At 40.8% G+C, this 15,337-nt stretch overlaps 1 protein-coding gene across 1 annotated transcript in view; it reads right to left on the minus strand.

Moving 5' to 3' along the window:
* Positions 1 to 2,435: 2,435 nt before the first annotated feature.
* The window catches only part of lingo3a (leucine rich repeat and Ig domain containing 3a), a 34,433-nt gene continuing 21,531 nt past the window's right edge, over positions 2,436 to 15,337 (minus strand). The window contains exon 2 of the mRNA XM_018667400.2: positions 2,436 to 7,316. Within this exon, the coding sequence (XP_018522916.1) occupies positions 5,423 to 7,255 (1,833 nt within the window). The 5' untranslated portion in view covers positions 7,256 to 7,316 and the 3' untranslated portion in view covers positions 2,436 to 5,422. The remainder of the gene's footprint in view (positions 7,317 to 15,337) is intronic.

Raw genomic sequence — 15,337 nt, forward strand, 5'->3', positions numbered from 1 at the left:
CCTATTTCACTGAAAAGTGTCAAAAAAAAAGTCCATTCTCAGTGTATGTGTACTGAAGGCCTAAAGTTTTCACATCACACTTGAATATTGTGAGTACTGAACCACAACTGGCCTAAAGAATAGTTGTGATGTCACAAAATGTTAAACTAAAATTTAAAGTCAGCACATAGGAACTTTCAACAAATGAATACAAAAACAGCATTGTAGTGTCGTAACTAAGAGACACTGTAAAGTGACAACAAGCAATACACATTTCTGAGTGGAGGGGGCCTTTAAGGATTACAAAGAACAGATTTTGATGCATTTAAATGTACTGGGTGTTGATCATCTTCCTGTTGCCTGCTCTACTTCCTCCTTGAGGTGTCCCTGAAGTGCACACACCACTTTATGTTTCTCTTTGACCTGAGCAGCTACCAGTCAGAATAGCACAGTATGAATTCATATACACAATGAATAACAATGGGGCTTAGTTTAGTTTCATACGTTACACTGGTTACAGTGAATTAAGTCATTATAGCTAAATGGCTCTACAGTTGAGATGTAAAAGCCTATTACAAATAACACAACAAAGTGGGAAAGCTTTTTTTTTTTCTGCTCACACATGTCATGTGTTTTTGCTACTTATGTATTGATGAATACATAGAAATAAACAATAAGAACCTTCCTCATAAAGTAAATGTACCACCTCTGTGTATAATTAATGAAAGTGAATCACAACAAGAACGGTTTCCTCTAAGTGGTAACCAAAGTAAAGCTATGGACACAATCTGAAACTAACCTACCACCTGACTCACAGAGTTGCTATTGTATTTTCATCAAAGCAGCCTTAAGATATTTTCTCCAATTTCAATAACGTTTTAGACATAGTTGTAAATTAGAGGAACTCTTATATTAAATACTAGCATTTCGATGGTGACTCATAAAAGAAAAAACTTAATAAATGAGTGGAGAAATATACATGCCGATGTTTCCGTACAGGTGTAGTGCATGATACAATCAAGCAATTAATATGCTATCATTCCCTCAAACTTGTATGAAAATGCTGAGCAGGCCCAGGTGACTTGAATTTTGGGTTACCCTTAGGTCAATGATCAAAGACCAAAAAATCATCATCAGTGACGCATTACAAAGTCAAACGTGGATTTGAGAGATCAGAGGTGCAAACACAATTCACACTAGTCTACAGAGGTGTGGAAAAAAGTGATGTGGTCAGATGAGTAACTCTTTATCATTTTTTAATGAAGTTGGGGGAGTGTAGCTGTGACAAGAGAATGGTACAAGTGTGAACGGTTGACCACACAGTGAGGGGCTCTGCTGGTTCTCTTATGCTTCTTTTAAGAGACAGTTTCCTGACAGAGTTTGATCCACTTGTCTCTTGAGAGGTAAATAGTCCTTGGCAAATCAAAGTTACTGTGAGTAATCACCTGAGTGATTTATCTTTTGATGAAACATTTCTCGTTTGGGGGGAGTGGTCGTTGGAACTGTCACCGAATGGTTTAATGAGTGTGATATGAATCATTTGCTGTGGTCTTCACAGTGACACATTCATGGAAGACTGTGGACCAATGTGTTATACAGACTTTGTTTTCCCATACAAGGGGAAATATTATTGGAAAAATGATGTTCATCTTTCCATTACAGTCAAAGAGCACTGAAGTGGTTTTGGAGCCTTGTGGTGGTCCAACTCTTTACACAACTACATTATGTTGGTCTTTTAAATGTAAAGACATAATACTTTATGTCTGCACCGGTTTTTTCCTCTGAAAAGTTAAACGGCCCTGTTAGAAATTCTATGGATATGCAATATAGTCTTCATTTTTAAGTTTAATTATTAGGCTCAAGATGTCTCCAATTTCACTTGTATCACTGCAAGTGTCAAAGAAGTCCATTCTTAGTGTATGTGTACTGGAGGCTTCAAGTTTCCATGTCACACTTAGATATTTTGCCTACTGCACCACAACACCAAACTAGTTGTGATGTCACAAAATCCTGTAGGTACTCGTGTTAAACTAGTCAGCACATAGGAACTTTCAACAAATGAATACAAAAACAGCATTGTAGTTTCTAACTAAGAGACACTGTAAAGTGACAACAAGCAATACACATTTCTGAGTGGAGGGGGCCTTTAAGGATTACAAAGAACAGATTTTGATGCATTTAAATGTACTGGGTGTTGATCATCTTCCTGTTGCCTGCTCTACTTCCTCCTTGAGGTGTCCCTGAAGTGCACACACCACTTTATGTTTCTCTTTGACCTGAGCAGCTACCAGTCAGAATAGCACAGTATGAATTCATATACACAGTGAATAACAATGGGGCTTAGTTTAGTTTTATATGTTACACTGGTTACAGTGAATTAAGTCATTATAGCTAAATGGCTCTACAGTTGAGATGTAAAAGCCTATGACAAACAACACAGAAAAGTGTGAAAGCTATTTTTTTTCTGCTCACAAAATTTTATTATTTTTGTAACTTGTGTTTTGATGAATGCATAGAAAATGAACAATAATAACCCTCCTCATACAGTGTATGCAGTACGTCGTATTAAAATGAACTAGGGCAGGACAAAATCCTGGGAAAACAGACCAAAAATAAAATCTGCAAAACAAAATCTCACAGTGACAGGGTCACAGGTGTCATTTAGACTCTCAATCAGCATCTCAGACTGCCACCATAAGGGTTGAGAGACCAGATAACTGCTATAAAAATGGGACAGGGGACGAGACATCATCATAGCAGATAATATAGCATGCTTTATAAACAGTGTGTTTCATTTTTTTTTTATAAAACAATACAATACAAAACAGTCTAGCACAATTTCCAGACACAATGGTTTCCATATTTACAGGATGAATTCAGCAAAGGACAATGGAAAAAAATGACTGAATTGTTTACATATTCAAATCACAGAGAAGTTTAACTTATGTCAAATCAGTCCATCAACATATTCACAGTTCATTATTAAATGTTGTGTTTGTAAAATTAGTTGTACAGTATATATGGGTGAACACTAAATGATGTAACATGGGATGACGCTCGATTATTTTTCCAGTTTCAACCACACGTTATAAGCGGCAGAAGAAGTAGAGGGGGAGGCTTTGCTGCGTGAGGAATGTTATATTAGTTGTAACACGAAATTCATTCCACTTCCAGTACTACTGGATCCAGGTCAGCCCTCCATCAATTCCATAATTGCCTTTAGGGAAATGGAATAAACTGTTTACTGTTGAGTCTTACAGTTGATGAGGCCACAGAGTAGAATTCAATGCCATCTACAGCCAACAGAGTGCAGCAGAGTAACACAGTTAAAAATGAAGTAGTTGAAGCCAAACAGGAAGGGCTGATGTCTCAACTGGTGGTACTGGTTCTCAGGGATGGACCCACAGATCAAGAGATACACCATGCAGTGTAACTGGTAAAAACAAGTCACTTGTTTTCTCACTGGATGGAAACTGGATTTAGTGCCTCTAGTTTCTGGATTTTAATATATAGTGTAGTGTGGTATGGAAACTACCACAGATGTTGTACAAGGCCCCAAAACCGACACATTTGCATGAATGTCGTTTTCAGTTGACATGACTGCAAATTCATGTGAAAGAACAAAAATAAACAACAACATTGTATTACATTCTCAAATACAAATTGTATTCATCAGCATATGAATAGACAATTATGCTTGTTATATGAGGGAATATAGAAACACTCTTTGTTATAGTAAAACACAATTTTTTGATCCCAAATTAAATAATTACATCTTAATCCTGCATATTGAAATTTCCTTCAGAACCCACTTCTCCAAACTTTTACAAAATGTTGCACACCTGTCTTACAGTACACGTGGCATGTATTGTTACCAGCTAGCATCCAGCCCTTTGTTGTGACAGTGTCATCCCTAGAATGCCTCAACTCCTTGTCCTCTCTGACTCAGTTTCATTATGACCTTTGTTCCAATCTGCAAGGTCTTTATCACATTAGCATTTTCCCCCCACGTGTCTCAAACAGATCGAGGTCCCGATGAAAACCCACTTACAACTCCTTCCCCTGCTGGTCAGCCAAGCCTCCCCACTGTCACTTATACAGCCAGAAATAGGCAGGTGAACTAAAGCCTGACATAAATGCCCTTCATGATTTGCTGTGTGAACTCAGGGAAGCAAGCAGGCAAGTCTTTAACTGATGATATGATGCAGTGAAACTGTAAAAGTTTTGTTTATAACTGGACTGGATATCACTTATTTGAAAAAGAGACTTTGACAGTAGAATTACAGTAGAACAGTAAAATCTGATCACTCGACATTACTATAAACAACCACAAGGATGTCAATGATTACAAAATATATAATACATCTTATACAGTATATATCCTATCTATACAGTATGATCTATTCAACTTTGGGATGAACACACCCCACCAAATGTTTCATATACAAATAATACACATTGTTCAAAGTAAGAAGACAACTTTGTACATGCGGCCATCTTTACACAGGATGTTCAGTTTAAGAGGGTAAGAGTCTTGTACAGTGCATCTACTAAAGAGACAGTGGAAAACCTAACTTGTAAGTGTGCATCTGCATGTACTGATTTGTCACCACACAACTGTGCATGAGTCATGTAATTGTAGCTTAACCTGTAGTTTGTTTTCTACATCTTTGACAAATCCAATGAGAAGTGACTTCTCTCTACCATGGCTTTGCATTGACAGTGTTATTACATAGTTGGTGCTTTACGGTCAAATTGGCAGTGTTGCAGAGTGTAGACTCTTGATATCTAATGTATTCTGTACAAACCCATCATCAGCAAAAAAGCAGAGCCTCTATATTTATGACATAGCAGTGCTCTAAAGTCCTGACTGTAGATGAGTTTAAATACGCAGTATATAGCTTGAACTATTCAAATACATATTGGCAAGTCCTTGGCATTCATTGAGCACCACCCTGTTATTGTGTATTCATGAGTTTGGAGATAGAGAGCTCAAATCACCTCAGATGGAGCAGAGAGGTGAAATCCTTTCAAGATTAAGAGGACAGAGATCCTTGTAGGGAAGAAAGATGGAGTTGGCAAGAGCTTTGTAGAGGTTAAAGACTGGGGGGGACTGAGCGCTTTTGTTACTTGGTCTTTTAACAGTCTATTCAAGATTTTGAGACATCTTTAAATATAATCCAGATCTCCCTCTGCACAATAATGTGGAACACACAATAAAGAGCAGTAGAAATACAGAATATCAAATCCACACCTTTTTCCCATACATCGAGTCATGCTTCAATAACAAAACCTTGACTCAGTAAAATGTCCTATAAATAACAGATTCTAATGTCTTGCGAGCACAGATGCCCATTCTAATGTTGTTACGTCCTTACTTGAGACTGCTTGTAAACAGTATCAGGGAAAAAATACTAAGAATATGAAAAACAGACCAAAGTAGTCAAATCATTTTCATGTTGAACTTGCGTGCCCCACCCTGTCCTCCGCTGGCAGCGGGTCCATCCACTTTTCTGAAGGAATATTCCACTGAGAAATTGTTCTTGTGCTGCCCTCGCCCTCGACTCCACACAAACAGCAGAATGAAACAGAACAGGACTACACCCAGGAACATGATGCAGCCCATAGCTGTGGATATGAGGATGGTCTTGAGGTCCAGAGTAAACTTCAAGAAGACTCTAGTATCATTTAGATTTGTGTCATTAAGGTCCCCAGCATAGTAAGTACGGTTGGCCATGAGGGCTGCATCTAGCGGCAGCCCACTAACTGTAAGTGTGGCAAAATAGGTGTCATTTCCACCAGCATTGCTGGCTATACAGATGTAAGTTCCACTATCTGTTACCTGGGCATATCGTATTTCTAGTGTGCCTTCTGGTAGAACAGTTAAGCGGCCGCTGCTCTTTGTGGTGATGCGGCGGCGCTGAGGAGAGATCCAGAATATCACTGGCGTTGGTTCACCCTCTGCTCTGCAAATGAATGACACGACCTGCCCCTCACGGGCAGATATCTGCTGCAGTTTCCTGTTGCGGATTTTGGGCTTCTGGCAAGTGAAGTGGTCAAAGAGAGCTGAGTCAGAGAAAGCGTTAAGAGCCCGCCCTTGCACCTCAACAGGCATCATACACACTGGGGAGGCACCGTCAAAATTGAGGGTCTTCCTGCGCTGAAGGATCCAGAGCAAGCGGCAGTCGCAGGCCAGAGGGTTTCCATCCAAACGCAGCGTCTCCAGAGTGTTGACAGATTGAAAGGCTCCCTCCTCCAGGGTCACCAGGTTGTTAGTGGAGAAGTTAAGAAGGCGGATTTGCCGTAGACCACCCAACGCATATGGCTGCACTACTGCCAAGTTAGTGTTGACCAGATGCAGCTCCTTCAGCCTAACAAGGTCCCGCAGCGCCCAGGACTCTAACACAGAGATGGGGTTGTAGGAGAGGTTGAGGCTGGTGAGGTGAGCCAGACTGCGCAGGGCGGAGGTCGGCACAGAGGTGATGTTGGTGTGCGTAATAGACAGCCATGACAAGTTAAGACCCTGCAGGCTATGAGGGGAAATGTACTCCAAAAAGGGCCAGTGATCGATCTCGAGCCCCCTCAGGTTTCCCAGCTTCCGGAAGTTCTGGTCCTCTAGGGCAGAGATGCTGAGGTAGCGGAGCCGCAGAGTCACCAGGTTATGCAGGTAAGACAAAGATTGGCTGGACACAGAAGTCAGGTTGCATCTCTCAATGGTCAGCTCCCTCAGCCCCACTAAACCCAGGAAGGCCTTGTTGGAGATATAAACCAGATCATTGTCTCCGACTTCCAGGTTTTTTAGACTTTTAAGGTCTTGGAAAGTAAAGTCCAAAAGAATCACAATCTTATTCCCACTGAGGTCCAGTGAAGTTAGGTTGGAGAGACGTGAGAAAGCCCCCATGGGGACTAGTTTCAACTGATTACCCCTCAGTGAAAGCAACTGCAAGTTCTGGAGGCTAGAAAAAGCATTTGGTTCCAAGACGCTAATCATGTTCTCACTCAGGTCCAGCTTTTCAAGACGCGGATATGGAAGCAAGTCACCATGCTCGACCCAGCGAAGTTTATTCCCACTTAGATCCAGGATCTTGGTGTCCAGTGGGATGCCGTCTGGCAGAGCAGACAGGCGTTTACCGTAACAGGACACAGTCTTGAGCTTTGGAATGCACTCACAACGTTGGGGACATCCTTGGCTCTGAGCAGGTGACAGCATGATCATCAGTAGCAAGAACAGGAAAGGCAGGAGCCAGCCTACATCTGGGCCCAGACTCACCCCCATGGCCGTCCTTTCCGCAGCTTCCTCCTCCTCCTGTCTGGGGTTGAATCACTGGGCCAGACACCTGAGGAAAGAGAGAGAATGGGCAGAAGAAAAAAAAAGGAGGAGGGCGAATAGGAGGGCAGAGAGAATGAGAGGGAGAGACAAAGAGACAGACAGCGAGACAAATTACTTAAACTCAATTCCCCTTCAACAGCAGCGATCAAACACTCTAAATGAGTGGAATTACAATTACAAACTCTAATTGACCCGACACAGCAGTGAAATTAAAGCTAGAGCTCCAAGATAATCCTCAAAGGACTGGGTCTGGATTCAGCTGAAACAGTTTGGTTTACAATGGTCGACAGTGCATCACAGGCATTCAGGATTTAAAATCATTTGCCAGGACGCACAGGAAAATCCCCTAATAGCTATGAGTCAATTTTATATCTGATGGTTGCTTTGCTCTCTAGCTATTTCATGCATTGTAAATGAAAACAGGGTAACAGGGAAATTGAAAATCTATTCTATTCATAAGACTTCATGTGAGACATCTTAAAATGCATGAAAAGGGAAAACAATTGCAGCAGAAAGCACCACAAGAAGCACTTAAATGGCTCATTTATATGGCGTGAGGAAACAGAAAACCAACTAATGTGCTCTGCAGCATGTATAAAAGCTGAATAAAATATGAAAGTGACACTGAACAATCCAATCAACAAGCATATTGCACGGTATATCCAGCCACTAGTGTCTTTGAGTAAATGCTTGACAAGGTCAGCCACCATAGCAGAGGGCTACGACTCAGTGCATCACAATAACTCAGCCCATCACATCATCTCCATAAGTCTCTGAGGCTTTAGGCTTATCATGAGAGGTGCTTGCTTAGTTTGACCCGCCTATGGGTGTCATATGACTCACACAGACATACACACACATGCACAATTCCTCTCTCCCTCCACTACACCATGTTCGCAGCAGCGCAGTAATCCCTTTATAAACCCATCATTAAATGCCAACTTGTGGGATGGAAAGTAACTTCAGAAAACATATTCCAAAACATCATAATAATTTAATGGTCAGGCTAACAGTGTGTTCAAACATGCAAAAGGTCACGACGACACAAACTGGTTCACACATTAGGGTGTCCCCAGCCTGCAATATGTTCTGGCTGCGCTGCTGAAGTGACACTAAAATATTAAGCACCACTGATATAATTGACCCCAACACAAAGGGACATTGAATATACATATCAGAAGTAACAACAGACACATACATACCCACCCAAAAAATGGAGAGGGTACTGGGTGCTGATGTTTGACAAAATTAGAGAAAGATCAAAAGCTACAATATATTATGGCTATCTTACCAGTACTGCATTGAAACAGGCACACCTGTTAAAAAGTTTTAAATTACCACCTCCTACTGTTATAGATGACTTAATAACTCCTTTAATGTCCCTCACCTCTACACATGTTCTAATTTACAATTCACCCTGGTTCAGAGATGAATATTCCCATTAGCCAGCCTGCCACTGAATAAATTTAACTGTCTGAAAATGCCAGCAGCGCTGTCTGATAGCAGACAAGCTTAAAATGAGCTAAATATGGTTAAAGAAAAATCACTTTTACCAGCAAAATCTGAAAATTTCAGATGTTGTTCCCATTAGTTATATCAAAAAATGCTAACACCCCCCCACCCACAAATGGATTCATCAGACACAGCAGCCTGAACACATAGCCTTTCACGGTCAGCCCACATATTTGGTGTCATTTCATTGCGGTCTATCAGGAATCACAGGACACTAGAGCAGAAGTCTTTGCTGCACCCACGGACAGTGCACCGATTTTGGTTCAGGCTTTACAAACGGGAGCTGTTCTAGAGGCATTGCCAAATCTCACCTTAAATATCACCAAAATCAATGTCTGAATAAATCTGTAGCAAGAGCCTGGCCAAGAAGATTAGACTTTACGTCTAAATCACCAAGTTAAAGTAGATTTTCACAAGGTTCAGGAGTCGAGAGGTGGAAAGTAATGTAGTCCGCAGAACTGCGCATCAATATCAGAATCTAAACCTCTTCTCTTCACACTGTGGTCCAGCTTCTAACAGCTGGATTTAAGAGATTTAAATTGGGATTCAGGCTAGCTTTATAAGTTGATGGCTTATTCCCATAGCAGCTCCTCTTGTTGTTTTCCAGTGAGGTAATCATTTACATTATATTTGCTGATGCTGCAAACATACTGCACCATTTGCATAACTGTATACTGTAGTGGATGGTTGTTTTGTACATTTCTGATTCCTTGGCACTTAACATGAATGTGCTTTGCTGACTACTTGATAAATTATTACTTATTTTCTGATGTTTAATCAATTTCATCCCAAGAGGTTTTGATCTTTAATTGGGAATCTGATGTTACTTTAATCGTTTTAGTGTACTATCATTAGTCATGAGACATTTGCCAGGATGCTCATGTCTGGCACGTAGTAAGCAGGCTCATCTTAACTCTGAATGACTGCTTTCATTAGAAAATAACTAATGATTGCAGTGTTTAATGGTATATGAAACTGTAAATAATCTACAGTTTATTTGGGACATAGGACATGTTGACATCTGAAAGTTGATAAAACAATAATATCTGCAAGGACTGCTTTTATTTAGCAACAGGCAGAGTTAGATTGAATTATATAAAGACTAGACAATATGAGGGTGAGTGAATTTTATTGTTAATGGCAGCACTGTCTACAAGGTTTCAAGGACTTCAACCATCTACCTTGGCATGCATGTAGTTGGTCTGACATTTAATGCACATTAGCATGACTTAGGGCCATGCAGCCTCCATTAAAAACAATAGCAACTCCCCTGCCTTTGTGAAAGGTTTTTTCTCCATAAATAGCTTGTGGGTGTTGAAAGTAACAGCAGTAACCACAAACTTCCTCCACTGACCCTCAAATGCTGCCCCCTCCTCACATTTAAAAGTGTCTCCAATTTCCCCGTCAGTCACATGGCCAGTTTTCTAAACCCATATCTGGTTGCAGTCACTCACTAATAAGCCCAGAGGCCCCCGGCCAGCTAATACACCACAGGCCAACAGCAGGTGGATAGAGCAGTGTACACTCTACTGTACACAGCATGATCCCCCCCCTGTGAAAACCGGGCAGCAGCTCCACACAGAGCTGCTGTCCAAGAGGCTACTGTTACCTAGTAGTAAGCTGAGTCAAAAATAACCATCAGTGTGTCACATCTCTTTGATTACGCAGCAGGACTACAACAGTGCTCTTCCCTGCTGACCTTCAGCTGATGCAGGTGACAGAGGGCTGAGCAGAGGTGCCACTGTGAGGATGGAGCTGTTTCTCCTGACAGAGGACTGACTGAACAATCACTTTCACTCAGTCTTTGTATTTCATTTGATCTTGTTTTTTTAAAGGATAAAATTCTCAAGGTTTCCCTCTAATAAACCTATCTTACCTTGTGGCTGGTTATATTATATATAATAATATATATATATATATATATATATATATATATATATATATATATTAGTGAGGATGGGAGGACACAGCGCTTAAAAAACAGTAAAACAGCTAAAAATCTGTAAAGCAACCTAAACAGCAGTAGTGCAAAAGTGACTGGTGCATCAGTTTTAACTACATTACATGTAATAAAATGATTAAAATGCCTGGTTCATCAGATAGACATCATGTTGCTGGCAGAGCATAATTTTCAGTTAAGTTCAGTTATGTTAAAACTCATCCATAAAGTCAGGGGATGTTCACCAGTCCAAACTACACCAGCTATTTCTTGCAGGCAGAATCAATATGCAGCTCTGATATAAACCGCAATGTTCGGATCAGCTTCGAAAGGACAATACTGTAGGTGTCTGACGTTGTCATGGCAACGTCTGCACCATCTCCCTCTACCCCCCACCACTCTTCTGCTTCAAACTCTCTTCCCAGGCTGCTGTTTTCCATACCTGATGGAAACACACCTGTCCACTAGACGTCCTCAGCGAGTTTCCCGCCCCTGTGCACTGACCTCACCTAACTGTCTCCGCCATCGGCCACCTGCTTGTGCAACTGCTGCTCATCTCCTCTTCAGAAAATATCTAGGGTAGCATTTTCATTTACAGATAGTTATCATTGCCTGGTTGCTGTAGTATTTGAGGCATTCTTTCCTGCCTCATACCTGTAGATGATTTCCTGCCTTTCTGTGCTACCTGTTGTGTCTTGTCTCTGTATTTAGCTCTTGTTGCCTTTTATCTGTGACACAAGACAGATGGCAGTTGTCTGTCACTGTCAGACAGATGAATTATATATGAAATCATTGCCAGTATATATTGTTCACAGCTACACTGGCATCAGATAGGAGGTCAGGTTTCTTTATCTTACTATTTTTGTTGCCAGGCAACATTTAGTCATCCAGCACTTTCCATTAGAAACAACTTTACTGCCTGAAGTGATGTTCTATTCTGGAAATGGCTCAATATTTATACACAAGGGGGGTGAATTGATTTGAAACATCTATTTTATTTTTTTATTTATTTATTTTTGTTTCTGTTAAGAGATATTATGCTGTTAGCCATACCAGCTTTACATATTTGATGTTGATGTCAACAGACTGTAAAATTATAATATATAGTGACTCTGGAAGGCCAGAGGACTTTTCTTTGAGGGTGCTATATGTAAGTTTTTATAGCTGCACATAGCCATTGTAAGAATTAACAGCTGTTTACTTTCCAAAAGCATCAGCCATCATTGCATTTACAAGACAAGAGGTTAGAATACGGCCACTGCCTAGCGTTATTTCTTTATCCTGAGGGTAGACCAGACGCTACTCTGACTCACTATCACAAAGTGGTATTACATGAGGCTAGCTTGTTAGGATGCTAACTTGTGTAGAAGGAAATTGATAGAAATAGAAGTAAAACTAGAGTTTACATTGGCATCACTGGAGACAGCTCTCATGTCACTGTAACATGTTAAAATGTCTTCTGTGAATAAGGAATGTCTTCTTTATATGTAACAGTGAAATGCTGTCAGATGGATATCATCAAAGGGAAAGTGGCAAAGTGTGAGTGTGATGTCTTAGCTGTGAAACAGTAAAATTGCATTGATTAATTAGAGCCCAAAACAGACTTTGGACTGTAAAATCAAAAGAGCCTGCTTAAGGATTCCCAGCACATGACATTGTTTTACATACTCTGCCTATGCTTTTGTGTCCCTTTGAAGATAAAATGCCTGAGTCCTCCAATAAGAAGCCACTAGACTTCACTATGGCGTCATAATGTCTTACCCTTCGCTGTAATACTTAAAACTGCAGCTCACACTTGGAATGTGTTAAAAAAAAATGTGGGGGAGACAACATGATGTCAAACAAACTTTGTGCAGCCTGAAGCATTCAAATACTAACAACTGACTCAACAAAAGCCACAGTGCAGTAAATATCTGCTGAACTATGGCTTCAGTCAAACAGTTTTTCACACTTACAACAGCATAAGTCTTTTTTCCACTTGCTTATGTTCACAAGTCAACGCCACCTCATGAAACACTCAGATTACAATATTCAGGACACGTCTGATGGCAGTCACAGGCAGAGCGTGCTATGGTATCTGCTGTAAGCAGTCTTTAGTCAGGAGCTGACAGAAACAACTGGGAATATAAGATTATTAAAGTTTAATTAAAGAGACTTTGGTAGAGGAGCTGTTGTTGATGCCTTCACTTTCATGATCTTTCGTTAAGTAAATAATGGTTAAGTGGCTGCTGATGCAAACAGAGGTTCTGATCGTCGTTAGTGCCAGTATCTTTGATGTGTTACATTTCTCCATTCTGAACTGTACTTATCCTTGCATGCCCTGTCATGTTTAGATTAAACTGTATATCATATACATAGTATATAACAGATTTTTTTAAAGCACCCTCACCCACCCAAGTTGGCTAGTGATCAAACTGGCAACCAGGAAAGCTGGTCTTCTATTTATCTGATATCTACTGGGAGTAAATTAATGGCTAAACCAATGTTCATTACTTTACCACATGTGAAGTTAATTTGATTCCTTAATTGGTCTTTTCTTGTTTTTATTAACATGCTTTGACATATTTTTCTGTTGATTTTATTTTTGATCATTATGCTACAAAATTAAAGCTATGATATTGATGTCTTTTAAATTACATTTGCGGTGTAATCATCTAATTGCTTGAGTGGTAAGCAATCATCCAACAATTACAGTCATCCATTTCTCCTCAGGTTTCCACGTGTCCCCTCTCCACAGCTCCTAGCAGCATGGGTCCTCCTGAGCTCAAGAGTCTGTAAAGTACAGATGGCTGAGTGGGTGACCCGGAATTCATGTGCTCTTTGACCACAGCCCAATTACCATCCAAACACTGCAGCTACCCAGTGAGTGAGAGAGAGAGAGAGAGAGAGAGAGAGAGAGAGAGAGAGAAGTGTGGCTTTTAAGTTAAAAAAAAAAAAAAAGCCAAGTGCAGGTTAGATAGCAACAGAGCCAGATTTAGACAGGGAAGTGGGCTGTGAAGCTGCAGGGGCAGGGGGCTTGATGAGATGTTCTGCCACCTCTCTACCCCCTCCTCTCACCACCACTTCCTGCAACATCAATTATTTCTGGGACTACCTTTACTTTGGCCTCACCTCCTCTCCAGTCTCTTTTTGTTTAAGCAGAAGCTATTAGGGCTTGAAAGACAGCAAATTAAGCTAATGGGCCTTATGCAAACGCCATCTTTCTCAGCTATTCAAAATAATAAATTGCGAGGGGCCCCTGCGTGTTTCAACATGAGGACATTAGGATGGGATCAGACAGAGGGCACTGCTGATGCTCAGCTAAATCCTACACATTAAACACACACACACCCCATTAACGTACGTATAAAGCTGCTCTAATAGGGATAAGAAAAAATGCAGCTTGGTAGGTCATAGACTTGGCCATAATGTGTCTTAGCCCACAATCTTAGGATGTGATATGTTGAGGGAGAAGACGTGATGTTTTATATTTTTGTTATTGTAAACAAACTGCACAAAAAGACCAAATACCATTATCCTTTCAGAGGTGATCTGTTCTCATAATACTTTCCAATGTCTCCAATTTGTTTGTGGCACCAAGCCAACTGAAGACATGGTGTAAATGTCTTTTCATTAATTTTTTAAAGGGGCTAAATAATTTCCTAAAACAGCTGGGCAGTGTGGTTTTTAGTAAAAGTAGAACACAGTAAGAGTAAATAGTGCATCTGTTAAGGTTTATTTTCAGCCACGGATGAATACTTATTTGATGCTCCTGTGAGCATATCACCTGCTGCAGTGGTGCGGCTCACTGGTGTGTTTTAATAGTTTTTTGGACAACAGTGAAGGTCTATGGCACAAAAAGAATGAAAGATATAAGGGTTGGACTATGATCAAGTCATTGCTGGTTTTGGTATTTTCATGGGATTTGCTGACAACATGAGAAACACCATCACTGAAAGAGACGCTTATCTTGATGATTTACACTATTGTTCACAGGCATTTCAATCCTGTACAGCTCTATTTAAGAGCTTTCAAATGAAGGACCTTATATACATTATATCTATATTTAGAGCTGGGTTATCTATAGCAAGAATGGGCTTGAAGGAATCAACAGCAGTAGAACAGAGGGTGAGACTGCCAGACTGATAATCATGCTGCAGGTGTAGGGCACAGCTGACAAATGAGCAGGAAGCGCGTTGCAGAGTGTGTAGGTGTACCCAGGCGCTATCCAGAAAGGCACACAGGGCCGAGGCATAACATCCACAAAAGCTCCTCAAATGGCTGCGCTCTCACTGATTTCTACCATGCCCACTCATCACGCTTTACATAAGTGCAACTCTGTGTGTGTGTGCTAGAGTGTCCCGCTGGGAAAACACATTACTCATTTACACTAAGGGAAGCCATCGTCGGTGTCCATCAATCCGTGCAGGGAGACCCTAAAGCCCCTGGCAGTGCATGGTCCAGAGAACACACACATATACACAGGCCATTACACACACTCAGGCTCACCTGATGAGAGAGAAAGAGCCTGGAGAGAGAGAGAAAAAAAAGACTGAGTTGCTTGTTCCCTTTTATGTCCCTTTAACTTCCACCTTGCA

This window comes from Lates calcarifer, linkage group LG17, assembly GCF_001640805.2.
Source record: "Lates calcarifer isolate ASB-BC8 linkage group LG17, TLL_Latcal_v3, whole genome shotgun sequence".
Lineage (NCBI taxonomy): Eukaryota > Metazoa > Chordata > Actinopteri > Centropomidae > Lates > Lates calcarifer.